Source organism: Sceloporus undulatus, chromosome 2, assembly GCF_019175285.1.
Source record: "Sceloporus undulatus isolate JIND9_A2432 ecotype Alabama chromosome 2, SceUnd_v1.1, whole genome shotgun sequence".
Classification (NCBI taxonomy): domain Eukaryota; kingdom Metazoa; phylum Chordata; class Lepidosauria; order Squamata; family Phrynosomatidae; genus Sceloporus; species Sceloporus undulatus.
The window spans coordinates 6530800-6545038 of NC_056523.1; the positions used below are offsets into that span (position 1 = coordinate 6530800).

The 14239-nt window shown below is 42.2% G+C and overlaps 3 protein-coding genes across 7 annotated transcripts in view; 2 read left to right on the top strand and 1 right to left on the bottom strand.

The window, feature by feature from the left end:
* LOC121924288 (zinc finger protein 202-like) overlaps window positions 1–3940 on the top strand; it is a 13813-nt gene extending 9873 nt beyond the window's left edge. Inside the window, exons 6-7 of the mRNA XM_042455620.1 lie at window positions 3308–3399; window positions 3808–3940. Coding sequence (XP_042311554.1) covers window positions 3308–3348 — 41 coding nt within the window. The 3' untranslated portion in view covers window positions 3349–3399; window positions 3808–3940. The remainder of the gene's footprint in view (window positions 1–3307; window positions 3400–3807) is intronic.
* Window positions 1–14239, bottom strand: part of LOC121924250 (zinc finger protein OZF-like) — a 113457-nt gene that overhangs the window by 55539 nt on the left and 43679 nt on the right. The gene's annotated exons all lie outside the window — the stretch shown is intronic.
* LOC121924262 (zinc finger protein 773-like) lies at window positions 3908–10931 on the top strand. The gene is made up of 5 exons (XM_042455566.1): window positions 3908–4321; window positions 4491–4608; window positions 5295–5383; window positions 5603–5723; window positions 9048–10931. Exons 1-5 carry the CDS (start codon window positions 3908–3910, stop codon window positions 10196–10198), a joined length of 1893 nt encoding a protein of 630 aa, XP_042311500.1. The 3' UTR covers window positions 10199–10931.

The window sequence follows — 14239 nt, forward strand, 5'->3', positions numbered from 1 at the left end:
GGAAAACGTTTCAGTCGGAAGGCCCACTTCACCTCTCATCAAGCAGTTCATACAGGGGAGAAACCATTTAAATGCTTGGAGTGTGGAAAACGTTTCAGTCGGAAGGCCCACTTCACCTCTCATCAAGCAGTTCATACAGGGGAGAAACCATTTAAATGCTTGGAGTGTGGCAAGAGTTTCATTCGTAAAACAAGCCTCACTCGCCATCAAGTAACTCACACAGGGGAGAAACCCTTTAAATGCTTGTAGTGTAGAAACAGTTTCATTCAGAAGAGTAGCCTTGCTCGTCATCAATTAGATCATACAGAGGACAAACAATTAAAACGCTAGGAGTGTGGAAAGAATTTCATTCAGAAGGAACAAACTGCTATTTATCAATTATCTCATACCAGGGAGACACCATTTAAATGTCAAGAATGTGAAAAGAGTTTCAGTATCTTCCTGTGGGAAATTTCAGTTAGAAGACAGTTCACTTTTCATCAATGAAAAGAGGCAATCAAGATCCCTGAACTCCTTAAGGTAGTTTCTGAGGCAAACGCTGTAGTTAAAGGAAGAGATGACTACAGTAAGAAGAATGCTAACAAATTAGTAGCCCTGCAGGCAGTTACACATAGTTAAAACTCATTGTGTGTGTGAATGTGTCTATGTAAGTCACCTTTCTGCTTAAGGCAACTACATGCATTTCATAGGATCTTCTTAGAGAAGGAATACTCAGAAGAGTTTTTTCAGTTCTTTCCTCTGAACTATAACCGACAGCACCTTTGTTGGCAGAGTGCCTTCCAAGTACTAACCAGAGCTGACCTTGCTTAGATTCCAGGATCAGATCAGATATGGGCTTTATTTTTAAGCCCCATTTTATTCATACGGAAATTATATTGAAAAGGCAGCAGTTTATGATTGAAGACCTAAGAAGAAGAAGCTTTTCCAGTGGCAGTAGTTCATGTTTAACTCAGTTGTTATATAATAAATCCCTACTGTTTTTATTCTCTACAAGTGTGTCTGTTTTCATTCAAGAACCGAAAGAGAGATCTGTTCATCCCGCTTTACCACACTGAACCCACTGATCAACACAGCTTCTTGATAAGAATAGCAGGCATTTTGATGCCAAAATAGCAGCTCTAAGGAGGGATCTTGAGGGTAATGGGGAAAATGTGACATATCCATTGGTAGCAGTGTTGTCCACATAGCAATGCACACTAATATCCAAAATGCACAAAACAGCAATGCCTTCATGGGACGAAGCAAAATGCACAAAAATGTGTTGCAAGCTTTCATTGCTTCACTGGCTGCTTAATTAGGCAAAGGCTAAGATGTTAAAATCATCCTAGAGAAACTTTCTAAACCATTTCATAAGAAAATAACTTTTCAAGGCATGGCAAAAGTATAAAATCCGTCTTTGTCCACAGATCCCATTCTGGGCCTCTCCGAATGAGGCATTATTCAAAGACTCTAATCCTATAGATGGTCGATGGCTGACATATAAAGATTTGTTAGTGAAAGAAGCAACCACTTCTAAGTTTAGATTTAAAACACAAAAAGAAATGGAAGAGCAAGGTATACAAACGGGTTGGTTTCTTTACAGGCAACTGTTGAGTAGATACAACTATGGCAATAAAGAGCCTGGAATTGGTACTGGTAATATTGAATTGTATAATCTGTTGTAATCTAAGAAAAAATACACAATTTCCAACCTGCATGATCTTCTAAAATGGGACACTGAACAAGAAGTGGTCAAATGGGCCCAGGACCTAGAACAAAGCATCCTATTAGAACAATGGGATAAAAATTGGAAGATAAGGTATAAACATACAATCTGTTCAGACATAAAAGAAAACCTTTTCAAGATGCAAACAAGATGGCATTTAACACCTGCCAAAATTGCATTAATATACAAATCCCCCAATAATAAATTTTGGAAATGTGAAACTTCAGTCGGCTCATATATACACATCTGGAGGAAATGCAAAGTGGCAAACAGATATTGGTTAAATTGTTATAAATTAATGAAGGAAATCTTAGATTGCAACTTAAATTTTGACCCCAAAATTTTTTTTTTTGGTTAAGTATGGTTATGGATACCCAATTAGAACAGAAATATGGAAAAATGTATTTTACATGTCCATGACGGCAAGATGAGTATTTGCCAAATAATGGAAGGAAAAAGAGCTTCTGGATACTCAGGAGTGGCTGAATAGATTAGTTTGGTTGAGATGGACAAACTTACTTGTTTCGTAGAAGACTCGGATTGGGAAGGAAACAAGAAAACCTGGAACCTTCTGCTTGAGTATATGAAAAAAAGGAGAACTAAAAATTTAACTTTCCAAGTTAGACCTGTCATAAGACCATGAATTTTTTGGATGTTTTATATTTGTTACACTTTTAAATGATTTATGAACTTCTTGATATCATTAAGACACGTTTTGTTTAGGCCTCAACATCCCCTTATTTAGACCAGTTAAAACCTATTAAGAGATTGACATACATCATATTGAACTGGAACTGATAACAAATTAGAAGCCTGTACAGAAACGTGCAATTTTTGTACTTCATAGTTGTATTTGTTTGTTTGTCTTGTGTTTCTTGTATGTATTTTTATCTTTAATGAACTTTTAAAAAAATCATCCTGGAGAAAGAACGATATGACAATGTTAGTCACAGGCCTGCCTTTTGTCAAGAGGCTACTGCTGCTGGTGTTGTGCATCTGCACTGCAGAAATAATCTAGTATGACTCCACTTTAATTTTATTTAGAGTATTTATGCCCCGCTCTTCTGCCAAAAGGCTGCCAGAGCAGTTTACAAATTGTTACACATTTCAGTTTGTTAATTAGACACTTTAACTGCCATACCTAAGTGCTATGGGATTCTGGGAATAGTACTTTATCAAAAGAAATTTAGCCATCTCTGCCAGCAGGCTCTAGTCCCACAACAAACTACAATTCTCAGAATTCCATAGCATTGAGCCATTGCAGTTAAAGTGGTGCCAAACTGGATTATTTCTTCAGTGCGGAAGGGTATGGAGGGATATCCATGCTGGCAGGCCACTTCTCCCTCCTGGGGAACAAAGAGGCACAAAGTCAAGGAAATAAAATGGAAACCCCATTAGCAAGACAAAGAAAAGATACTTCTTCTGTGTCCCAGTTTTCCTCTGTCCATTGTGGACTGACTTTCTCACCCTGGCCTTCCTCGCAGGGTTGTTTGTAGAGGGAAAGTATGAAGGAAGAGAGGTAGGAAGTGGACAAAGAGCGTTGTTTACTCCAGATGCACTTCTGTAACATGGCACTAAAGGCCTCTCCCTCTCTCTTTCCAGCCCTCCTTCATCCTCCTCCTAAAAATGCTGAAGCTGCCTAAAAGGTTTTAGCTAGACAGAAGATGAAGAAGAAACAAAGACTCTGTAAAAAGGTCAGTTCTCTGGAAATAGTTAACAGTCCTTTCCTGACTGAGTTCTGCCTATAGACTGCCTCAAGAGGGTTAGTGAAAGGATGGGATACTAGAGTTTTTGAGGAAAGTCATGCCAAGGAAATGTAACACATCTTTTTAATAAAAATGCACCCTCCAAGGAAGCAAAAGGATGAGAGATCCAGGATTCTCAGAGGAAGATAGAGCTGTTTGGCTTCCCAAGGGTTAAAATGAAGGAAATGGGTTCCTAGAGAGGAAGAAAACAATGGAAGAGGAAAAGGAGGAGGAGGAGGAGGGAAGGTTGCTCTTCTTCCAGCCAAGATTCCTAGAGTTAAATTGAGCAGTCAGTATCTCCAACTCAAAAGATCATTTATGATGCCTCCTTCGCAAAACATTTTCTTTTCTTTCTAGTGCTTGGTATTCCCAGTCTTTTGCCCTGAAGGAAGATCTGGTAGCAATAAGAACAGCCCCTTTGGCCATCGTGGAAGCTACTTAAGAGCACCAGTCAAAGATGGGAAAGCAAAGCTCAGCTGGCCTTGAATTAGGAAAAGGCCACCCATGTCTTCAAGCTGGGAGTAGTGGAAAATTCTGCAGAACAACCATACAGAAGAGCCTGACAGAAGATATGTTCAATTCAGATGTTCAGCAGGAACACTTGAAGCAGTTCTGCAACAAGGAGGCTCTGGGGCTCCGAGAGGTTTGCCGCCGACTCCATGCTCTCTGTCATCAGTGGCTGCAGCCAGAACGACATACAAAGGCCCAGATCCTGGACCTGGTGATCTTGGAGCAGTTCCTGTCTGTCCTTCCTCTGGAGATGGCAGCCTGGATCAAGGAATGTGGGGCAGAGACCAGTTCCCAAGCAGTGGCCCTGGCTGAGGGTTTCCTTCTGAGCCAGGCAGAGGAGAAGAAACAGAAAAAGCAGCAGGTGAGGGAGAGTTTTATCCCAGTCATTTCAAAGATATTGTAAGCATCTGGCTCAATTTATTGCTCAATATTTTCCAGAAATCATTAAGGAGGAAGATGTGAACCTGCTCCTGTTTTTCCCCCCTGATCTTTCTCTTTCTAATGCTTGGTGCTATATTTTTTCCCTTAAGGAGGTCATTGTAAAAGAGGCTGGGAACTGTCCTATGGCAAAGAGTTTCTCAGGCTCTGGAAAGAGAGTACGGTCCAGGAGGATTGTACAGCTGGATGATCGAAGCATGACCAAAATAGGTAAAAAATGATAGGGTGTTTCCCATCTTAATTTCCCTGTCTTGAGTGTGCCTGAAATAACTGGAGTGTATATCTGCTCCCCCAAGGAGCCCATTGGGGAAGGGATCAGTCTCCAATAAATGATGAGCCTCAAGTGTTCAAGGAGTTTCTTTGCAAACTAGCACTTTGAATGAGCCATTACACTAAAAAAAAAAAAAGGGGGGGGGGTTTGAGTTCTATATAGAATGAAACACCCAGCTGATGCATCTCGTGGCAAAGATACAAAACTGGCTGAAGGTGTAAGGACAGATAAAGGACAGGTTCTCTGATACCTTAGATATCCTCAGCTTTTACTCCCTTTATGTATGAGAAGAACCTGGGACTTGCACTATATTGCCAGCCTCCAGAGTCAGAGAAACCTCTGCACCTCCAGTTCGACATTTTAGTGAGTCCTCAGTGATATTGTCAGTGAAAATGCCAGTGAGTCCTCAGTGATATTGTCTCCTTCTGAGGGCTTCCCTGGTAAGCTCCTTTAGGAGTCAGTCTTCCTTGGCCAATTGTTCTGACATTTCCCCATAATTTAATGTACCCCCATCAACCCCTTGGTCATTCTGAGTCTCCCAAAACTGCCTCCTTTATTTGTCTTTTTGTTTGCATGAGTAGGAAAACACATCAGTGAGGCAGTTTTGCCTTTTGTTTCCTTCCAGGCAAGGAAAAACAGTCATGGCCAAAATGTCACAGCTCATCTGCTCTTACTGTTGATACACTGAGAACAACTGCTGTGAGCCTGGATCAGGTAGGAGCCAAATTCCCTGGAGGCTCAAGTAGGGATCAGGCTGGGGATCTGGTTCCCTACTCATCTCTCTGGGCCAGGAATAACTACTCCGTTTTCCTTTCTTTCAGTGAATGTTGTTCAGTAAGGTAGCTCTGAGTACTTTTATGCAAAAAATTAAATCACATTTGGCAACAATAAGCTTTTTCCTGTTTAGGTAACAGGTGTCATTTCTTTTTCGAGGTCACCTTTGAAGAGGTGGCTGTGCATTTCAGCGAGGAGGAATTGAGCTTTCTGGATCCAGACCAAATGGCTCTGCATAGGGAAGTCATGGAGGAGAATTTGGAGACTGTGGCCTCCCTGGGTAAGGCTCCCTTCTTGTCATGCTAGATCAAATTAGCTTGCAAGAAATAGTAAAATACCATGTTCCTTCGTGCCATCATGTTACATTTCAGCAGTCCCATTCCTGGTTGGATGGTTTCAGGGATGTCTTCATAGGAAGTACTAAGCTGGCAGACCTTGACCAAGGCTACAGTGCATGATTTTAGATTCAGGTGTGATGCCAAGCTAACAACACTGTGTGGGTAATGCTCTCAAAGAACCTACTCTGCCTCTCCTATCGTTTGCTTTGGTTACTTCTAACCACCAATAAAAATTAAACTTCATTTTCTAAGGAGCAGCCATCTTTTGCTTATTTGATGCCATGAAATAGAATCATAAAATGGAGGAGCACACAAGGTGTATTGATGCCCACATATTTAGAAGTTGACATCATGTCTCTTCTCAATCTCCTCTTCTCCAAGCTAAACGTACCCAGCTCCCAAAGCAGTTTCTCATAGGGCTTGGTTTCCAGATGTAGTTTTCAGGTTGCTAACTGAAATGTGAGGTAGCAAATTCAGAAACAACTTAAGGACATGTATATTTTGAGATTACAGTAGAAAAGGTTGAAATATGATATGACAACCATCTTTAAATATCTGAAGGGAGATTATGTAGAACAGGGGTTCCCAACCATTTTGAATTTCAGATTCCTTTTTAGAATCAATTACTATGGCAAAACCCCTAAGAGGCCTACCTCTATGTCTTGCAAGTTAATGGTGCTTAGGAGTAGTGTTATTTTTTGTTTCTTATTTTTTAATTTCATTCAATTTTTATTTCTTTCATTTTCCTGGAGCGGCTGCAGAGCACATGGGAATTACAAATAGTGCCCTAAGGGTTCCTCAGAACATAGGATGGGAACTGCTGAAGAGCTTGTTTTCTCTGCCTAAGGTTGCCATAACCCGGTGGGAGGCGTGACTCCCCCGCTTTCTAGGGGGCGTTCCCGGTCCCTTCACGCCCTCTTCAATTCTGCCCGGCTCCTGGCCCTGCTGCATCCCTATCTTGTGATGAGCACAACAGCCAGGGCTGGAGCTGGCAGGGGAGAGCTCTGCTGCTCTGCCTTGCCCCTCTTGGCCAGCCCTCCCAAGGAGCAGGCTTAGTCAGGCAGGGCAACAAGGCGCGAGGAGGAGGAGCAGGGCCAGGCAGGTCGGCAGCAGCAGTGGCCCCTGCCCGTCCAGGCAGGCCGCTGGGAGAGGGGAGGAAAGGGCCCTGGCCTCTGGGGCAGCCCGGCCTGAGGAAGGAAAGGGCCCTTTCCTGGAAGCCCTGCCCCCCAGCCCTCCTCCTGCTCTTGCAAGGAAGGGGCTCTGAAGCGCCAGGAGAGCTGCCTCACTAAAGGGGAGGGCACCTCAGGGACCCAGCCGTCGGAGAGGAAGAGGAGGAAGAGCCTCAGCAAGGCTCAGAAGAGGAGGAAGGGGCTGGCACCCGGGAGAGGCAAGAGGGCACCTTCCAGGCCCCTCCTGGGCCCCAGGCTCCCCCCAGGATTGCCCCCGTCAGACATTGGAAGCCCCCTCCCTAAGGCCCCCCCAAACACACACACCTCTCCTCTCTAACCCTCTCTCTGACTCCCTCTCCCCCTGTTACCCCACTTTAGCTAAGCCTTCTCTAACCCCCTTCTATCTACCTCCTTCTCTCCATCTAAACTCCCCTCCAACCCCTCTGTCTAACCCAGGGATCCCCAAACTGTGCTCTTGAAGTAATTTTGGACTTCAGCTCCCAGAATCTCAGACTATTGGGTAACATGTCTGAGGCTTCTGGGAGTTGAAGTCCAAAATCTCTTAAAGGACACAGTTTGGGAACCACTGCTCTAACCCCCTTATTTAATAATAATAATAATAATAATAATAGGATTTATTTATATACCGCCCAATCACTGGGAATCCGAGCGGTTTGTGAAATTCACAGATCGCCCAACTACACAGGCAAATCAGCTCCTGGCACTGAATAAGCAGAGCTCTGCTATGGAGCCACAACAAACTACATTTCCCAGAATCCCATAGCATTGATCCAGGACAGTTAAAGTAGTGTCAGACTGGGTTATTTCTGCAGTGTGTATGTAGTCTGAGAGCCCTGCAGAGAGAACAACTCTGGTGCTTTAGAATTTAATCCCATCTAACCCCTCTCTATCTAAGCCCTCTCTAACCCCCTCTATTTAAGTCTCTTCTAAGCCCCCCTCTAACCCCTCTCTATCTGACTCCTCTTTATCTAACCCTAACCCCCTCTAGGTACCCCATCTAGCCCTCCTTCTATAGCTCCCCTTTCTCAAACCATCTTATTTAACTCCCCTTCTATCTAACCCTATATTTTTTTTAAAAAAGCTAATTTTTTCATGTCCTCCTTTTTAATAGAAGTGTCCTACATTTGAAAATATTGTCCTACATTTGTCCCGGTTTGGAGGTCCTAACTTATGGCAACCCTATCTCTGCCCCCGCCCAACTGAAAATAGATTCAAATTACTGGTCATGAAAGAAGAGTTTGTTTATTTGTTTATGGAGGATTTGCTGTAGCTGCTGTGTTCCATTTCAGTCCTCTTTCCTCATTATTTATATATATATATATATCTTATCTGTTGGTCTGTTCGCAGCAAACCCAGTTGCGCTTGGTTGAGAAAAGATGGAGTTTTTCACATGGCTGAAGTCTCTTTTGAGATAAAATGGGTATTATCATACGCAAAATGCCACCGATGCAGTTGCCCAGCTAAATTCCAGATAGAAGCCGTGTTCAGCCAACTAATTTGCAAAGCTGAGAGCTTCCTAGTTTTGAAAAGAGGCTGGCTGCGCGCAGCTTCTAGCCAAAAGTTAGTCAGAATTCAGCGGGGAGACGGCATCTGCGGCATTTTGCATATGATAATCCCCAACTTTATCTGGAAAGAGACTTCAATGCAGCAGGGATAAATCAGGTTTTTAAGCCATGAAATAAACTCCAATGATTCCTGGGTTCATGCTTTCCTGGATGCAAGTAGCTAGGAGTTCCTTCAAAGAACTTTCTGCTTTGGGCAATCTTTGCCACAGGCTTCCCAGGAATATCAGTGGACAAGCTCTGGAGTCCCATTTATCTTTCCAGTAGCCTGCTCACATTTAAAAAAAAATAAAATCTTTATTTATAATATATAGTAAAATACAAATATGATCACATTTCCAATGAAATCATATTTCGTTCTCTTGTCTTGTTTATTTCTTTATCAGTCTTCTTTTCGTTCTTAGGATCTTGAAGAGTACTTTTTTCCTCAAGCTAAAATTAATGTCAAACAGTCCTGTTAATTCAACTTTTTGTTCACTCTCAGTCTTTGAGCACACATTTTTCTTATTTCCAGGTGGTGATGTGAGTGGGGGTGAAGAAGGAAGTGAGTGTCTTGTATGTGAAAGAAACGTCAGCTGCAAAGCAAACCTTAATCTTCACACAGGAACTGACAAAGGGGAGAAATCTTTTAGGGATGGTGAGGGTAGAAAGACTGAAAATTATAGGGAAAACCTGACTTCCAATGAAACATCTCAAATAACAGAGAAACCGGTTAAGTGTATGAAATGTGGCAATAGTTTTAGGTGTAGGTCACAGTTTATGCCATACCAAAGATTGCACTCAAGGGAGAAATCATTAATAGGCTTAGAGTGTGGAAAGAGCTCAAGTGAAAAGACACACCAAACTTGCATTGAAGAAGGACATACAGAGGAGAAACCTTTTAAATGCTTGGAATGTGGGAAAAGCTTCAGTCGGAAGATAAGCCTCATTCGTCATCAAGCAGCTCACACAGGAGAGAAGCCATTTAAATGCTTAGAGTGTGGAAAGAGCTTCAAGCAGAAGGCACATGTAACTTCTCACCAAGCAGTTCACACAGGGGAGAAACCCTTTAACTGTTTGGAATGTGGAAAGAACTTCTCCTGGAAGAAAAATTTCATCCGTCATCAGGCAACTCACACAGGGGAGAAGCCTTTTAAATGCTTGGAATGTGGAAAAAGTTTTCGTATGAAGCAAAGCCTTACAGCTCATCAAACAATTTATGCTACACAGCAACCATTTAAATGCATGGACTGTGGGAAAAGTTTCAGTTGGAAGAGGACCCTTGTCCAACATCAATTATCCCACACTGCAGAGAAGCCTTTTAGATGCATGGAATGTGGGAAAAGTTTCAGTTGGAAGAGAAGCCTTGTAGATCATCAAGCAACTCATGTACCTGAGAAACCATTTCAGTGCCAGGAATGTGGAAAAAGCTTTAGCTGGAAGTCAAACTTCACTCGTCATAAATTAACTCACTCTGTGGAGAAACCATTTAAGTGTTTCAAGTGTGGAAGAAGTTTCAGTCAGAAAATCCAGCTCACTTCTCATGAAGCAGTTCACACAGGAAAGAAACCATTTGAATGCCAGGAATATGGGAAAGGTTTCAGTCGGAAAAGTAACCTTGCTGGTCATCAGTTAGATCATACTGGGAGAAACCCTTCAAATGCTAAGAGTTTTGAAAGAGTTTAATTCAGAAAAGACAAATTACTATCCATCAATTAACTCATGCAGGAAAGACACTATTTAAGTGTCAAGAATGAGTTTTAGAAAATTAACTTTGCTGGGGGAAATTTCAGTCAGAAAACGTATCTTACTTTTAATAAATCTGCACACAGGGAAAATCCATTTAAATGCCAGGAGTATGGAAATGATGTCAATCAAGAACAAACAGTTATAAACTGTTCTCAAAGGGGAAAGTGCATATAAAATACTTGGAGTTTAGTTTTAAAAAATCCTCTTCAAAGAGTTCATGGGAGAATCCATTGAACCTGTTTAAAAATTTAGAACTTGGAAAAAGGCATAGGAGGACAAGGTACCTTTTCACATCAAAGAATTTCCAAAGGATGTGTTATGGTAGAGAAAGCTCATATTGATTTAAAAAATGATAGGACAAGGAGACCCCAGATACAAACACTGAGACCATCAGTACAATGTTAGGTGAAATACTTGAAAAATCAACTGTGTTGTTTGAATGTCCGCCTTCACAAAATTCTAGAATCAACATGGGGAAAATACTATAATAGGTTAATTAGAAGTGGTCTAGGACAATATCAAGCCAGGGGGAACATGGGGCTTTTGGCCCATGCGTTGAGCCTTCAAATTTGCAGATGACACCAAATTAGGAGGAGTAGCTAATACCCCAGAAGATAGGATCAAGATTCAAACTGACCTGAATAGACTAGAAAGCTGGGCCAAAGCTAAGAAAATGAATTTCAACACAGAGAAATGTAAGGTACTGCACTTAGGGCGGAAAAATGAAATGCACAGATATAGGATGGGAGACACCTGGCTGAACGAGACAACATGTGAAAGGGATCTAGGAGTCCAAGTAGACCACAAGCTGAACATGAGTCAACAGTGCCATGTGGCAGCTAAAAAGGCCAATGCAATTTTAGGCTGCATCAATAGAAGGGTAATGTCTAGATCAAGGGAAGTACAGTCGGCCCTTCTTTCAAAATGTTCATAAAAGTATAAATTTCAAATATCAAACCTTGATTTTCCATTTTTTATAAGGGACACCATTTTGCTATGTCATTATATTTAATGGGACTTGGAACATCCACGGATTTTATTATCCACGGGGGATCTTGGAACCAAACCCCAGCGTATAAGGGTCCACTGTAATAGTGCCACTCTATTCTGCTCTGGTCAGGCCCCACCTGGAATATTGTGTCCAGTTCTGGGCACCACAATTAAAAAAGGACATTGAGAAACTGGAGCGTGTCCAAAGGAGGGCGACTAAAATGGTGAAGGGTCTGGAAACCATGTCCTATAAGGAATGACTTAGGGAGCTGAGGATGTTTAGCCTGGAGAAAAGAAGGTTAAGAGGTGATATGATAGCCCTGTTTAAATACTTGAAGCTATGTTATATTGAGTAAGGAGCAAGCTTGTTTTCTGCTGCTTCAGAGACTAGAACACAGAACAATGGATGCAAGCTCCAGGAAAAGAGATTCCACCTGAACATCAGGAGGAACCTCCTGACAGTAAGGGCTGTTCCACAGTGGAACACACGCCTTTTTTGGAGTGTAGTGGGGTCTCATTCTTTGGAGGTCTTTAAATAGAGGCTCGATGACCATCTGTCCAGTATGCTTTGATTGAGAGTTATTTCATGGCAGAAGAGGGTTGTACTGGATGGCCCTTGTCGTCTCTTCCAACTCTATGATTCTATGAAGATTGGAGTTTGTAAATGAGTGGGCCATGCTAAAAAGACAAAGAGAACAACTCAGAGACGTCACAATGAAAGAAATTAATCCTCTAACTAAACAATATAAAAAATCAGGAAGGCTAAAAAAAATTAAAAATGGAAATCTAATAAATAAACCCTAGACTTATGTGCAAACTGCAACGGTTTGTTTAAACAGACACTGTTATGAATATGGCAACAAAAATGCATAGCTACTAATGCATTAATGAAGTGATCAAGTAGGCAAATGATCAAGGTAATAAGTAAAAATGAATTAATTTATATCAAAGAACTGTAACAACATTTTACAGCTAACACCTCATGAGGGCCATGTCATGAGAAGTCACTTTAAGTGGGCAAGGCCATAATCATCTTAGAAGTACTTGTAGGCGGATAGTAGGCCATATAAGGAGTTAGTTGCCTGATAAAGAATAGAATGTGTTGGCAGGTGGTGAATGGTAAAAGGGAATGTGTTGACAAGCACTGATCGGTGGGAAAGAGCTTTACTGGGAGTGAAACTTAAAGCTGGTCCCTGCTATGGCCCTGTGTCCTGATTTCGGTACCTCAGAATGTTTTGGTTAAAAGCTGTTATAATAAAAACTTTAACTTGAACCAAAAAGAAAACGACTGGTTATTGCCTGCCTATCAGACTGGGAAGATTATCACATGGGGATGGGATAAAGACTGGATTGTTCCACCGTCCTCATCCCATCTTTAACCACAATCCCGCAAATGGCTTTCAGATCACAGGGCTGTTGTCCCATCATTGAAGCAGCATTTCATTAATGCAAACTCCTGTTAATGCAAAATGCCAAGCAATGCCGCTTCAATGACAGGATCTGTGCAACATTGTTTGAAAGTCTTTCATGCGATCGCAGTCAATCACGCTTTCCAGATGGGATAATGTCCTGATACATGCAATGGACGTCATATTAAAATCTTCTCATGGTTGCACTATGAGGACAGGACAATGATGTTTTGTCCCCCATCTCCTGAGACTGTTCCCTAAAGGGAGGCTAGCATGACATCACAACTCATTATGAAAGACAATAGTGCTGGGAAAGGTAGATGGATGTAGAAAGAGAGGAAGACCACACGCCAGAGGGATGGCCTCTATTAAGGAGATCATGGGCCTGAATTTGGGCTTGAATTTACAGGACTTGAGCAGAGCAGTGGAGGATAGGAAGTCTTGGAGGTGTCCTTGAGAGGCATGAAATAAATATACTGTTGTTGTTGTTGTAATCTGCAGTGCAGGTGCAGGGTTTGTTTTGCATTTTAACATGCTGCACCCTACTTTGAAGAGAGGCAGGAAATAAATACATCATCATCATTATTAGAATTAAAATCTGCAGTGCAGGTGCAGGATAAGGTTTATGTGCTTTTATTTGTGTTTTGCATTTTAACATGCTGCACCCTGCCTTGAGGAAGGCAATAAATACATCATCATCAACATCATCATTGGAATCTACAGAGCAGGTGCAGACCTAGAGGGACAGAAGCTGTCGATGGGGCTTCTAAGGGTTACAGCCAAAGAGATGGGTTCCTAGAGTGGGTAGTAATTAGGGAAGGTATGGGTAGAAGTAGCATGCTACAGCTGAGACCCCACCACTTCCAGCCCTGTATAATACACTTCCTGTCAAAGAGTGGAGGGCAAGAGGGATTGCAAAGAGGCTGGGCAGGTAGTAGGCTCTGATGCCATTGTCCCCTTTTATGTGCAGGGAATCTGGTGGGTCCTCCTGCCCTCCTCTGCATTTGGAGATCCCTCCCTCCAGGGTACAAGCTGAGACCAGAAAGGGCAAGGCAGGGGATGATGGGATGTGCTAGAATCAGAATCGTAGAGTTGGAAGAGACCCCAAGGGCCATCCAGTCCAACCCCATTCTGCCATGCAGGAACTCACAATCAAAACACCCCCAAGAGATGGCCATCCAGCCTCTGTTTAAAGACCTCCAAAGGAGGAGACTCCACCACACTTAGTGTGTTCAAAACAGCTCTTAATAATAACAGCTCTTACTGTCAGGAAGATCCTCCTAATGTTGAGGTGAATCTCTTTTCCTGTAGGTTGCATCCATTGTTCCTATTCTCTGCAGCAGCATAAAAAAAGCTTGCTCCATCCTCAGGCCAGAAATCTCCCTGGAAGCCAAGATAACTACACTGAGTGTATCACACCGCTATCAAACAGCTCTTAGTGTCAGGAAGTTCCTCCTAATGTTTAGGTAGAATAAGAAGTGGAGGAAGTTGTCCTGTTGCCAAGGTCAAGGGCGAAAGAGACAAACTCATCCAGAGGGATAGGTAAGAACTACAAAACCATCAAAGTTGGGTGCAATGG

Coding starts and splice junctions, on each gene's coding strand:
- LOC121924262 (XM_042455566.1), top strand. CDS start 3,908: ATGGGAAAGCAAAGCTCAGCTGGCCTTGAATTAGGAAAAGGCCACCCA. Junction 4,322..4,490: donor AGAAACAGAAAAAGCAGCAG/GTGAGGGAGAGT, acceptor TTTTCCCTTAAG/GAGGTCATTGTAAAAGAGGC. Junction 5,384..5,602: donor CTGCTGTGAGCCTGGATCAG/GTAGGAGCCAAA, acceptor TTCTTTTTCGAG/GTCACCTTTGAAGAGGTGGC.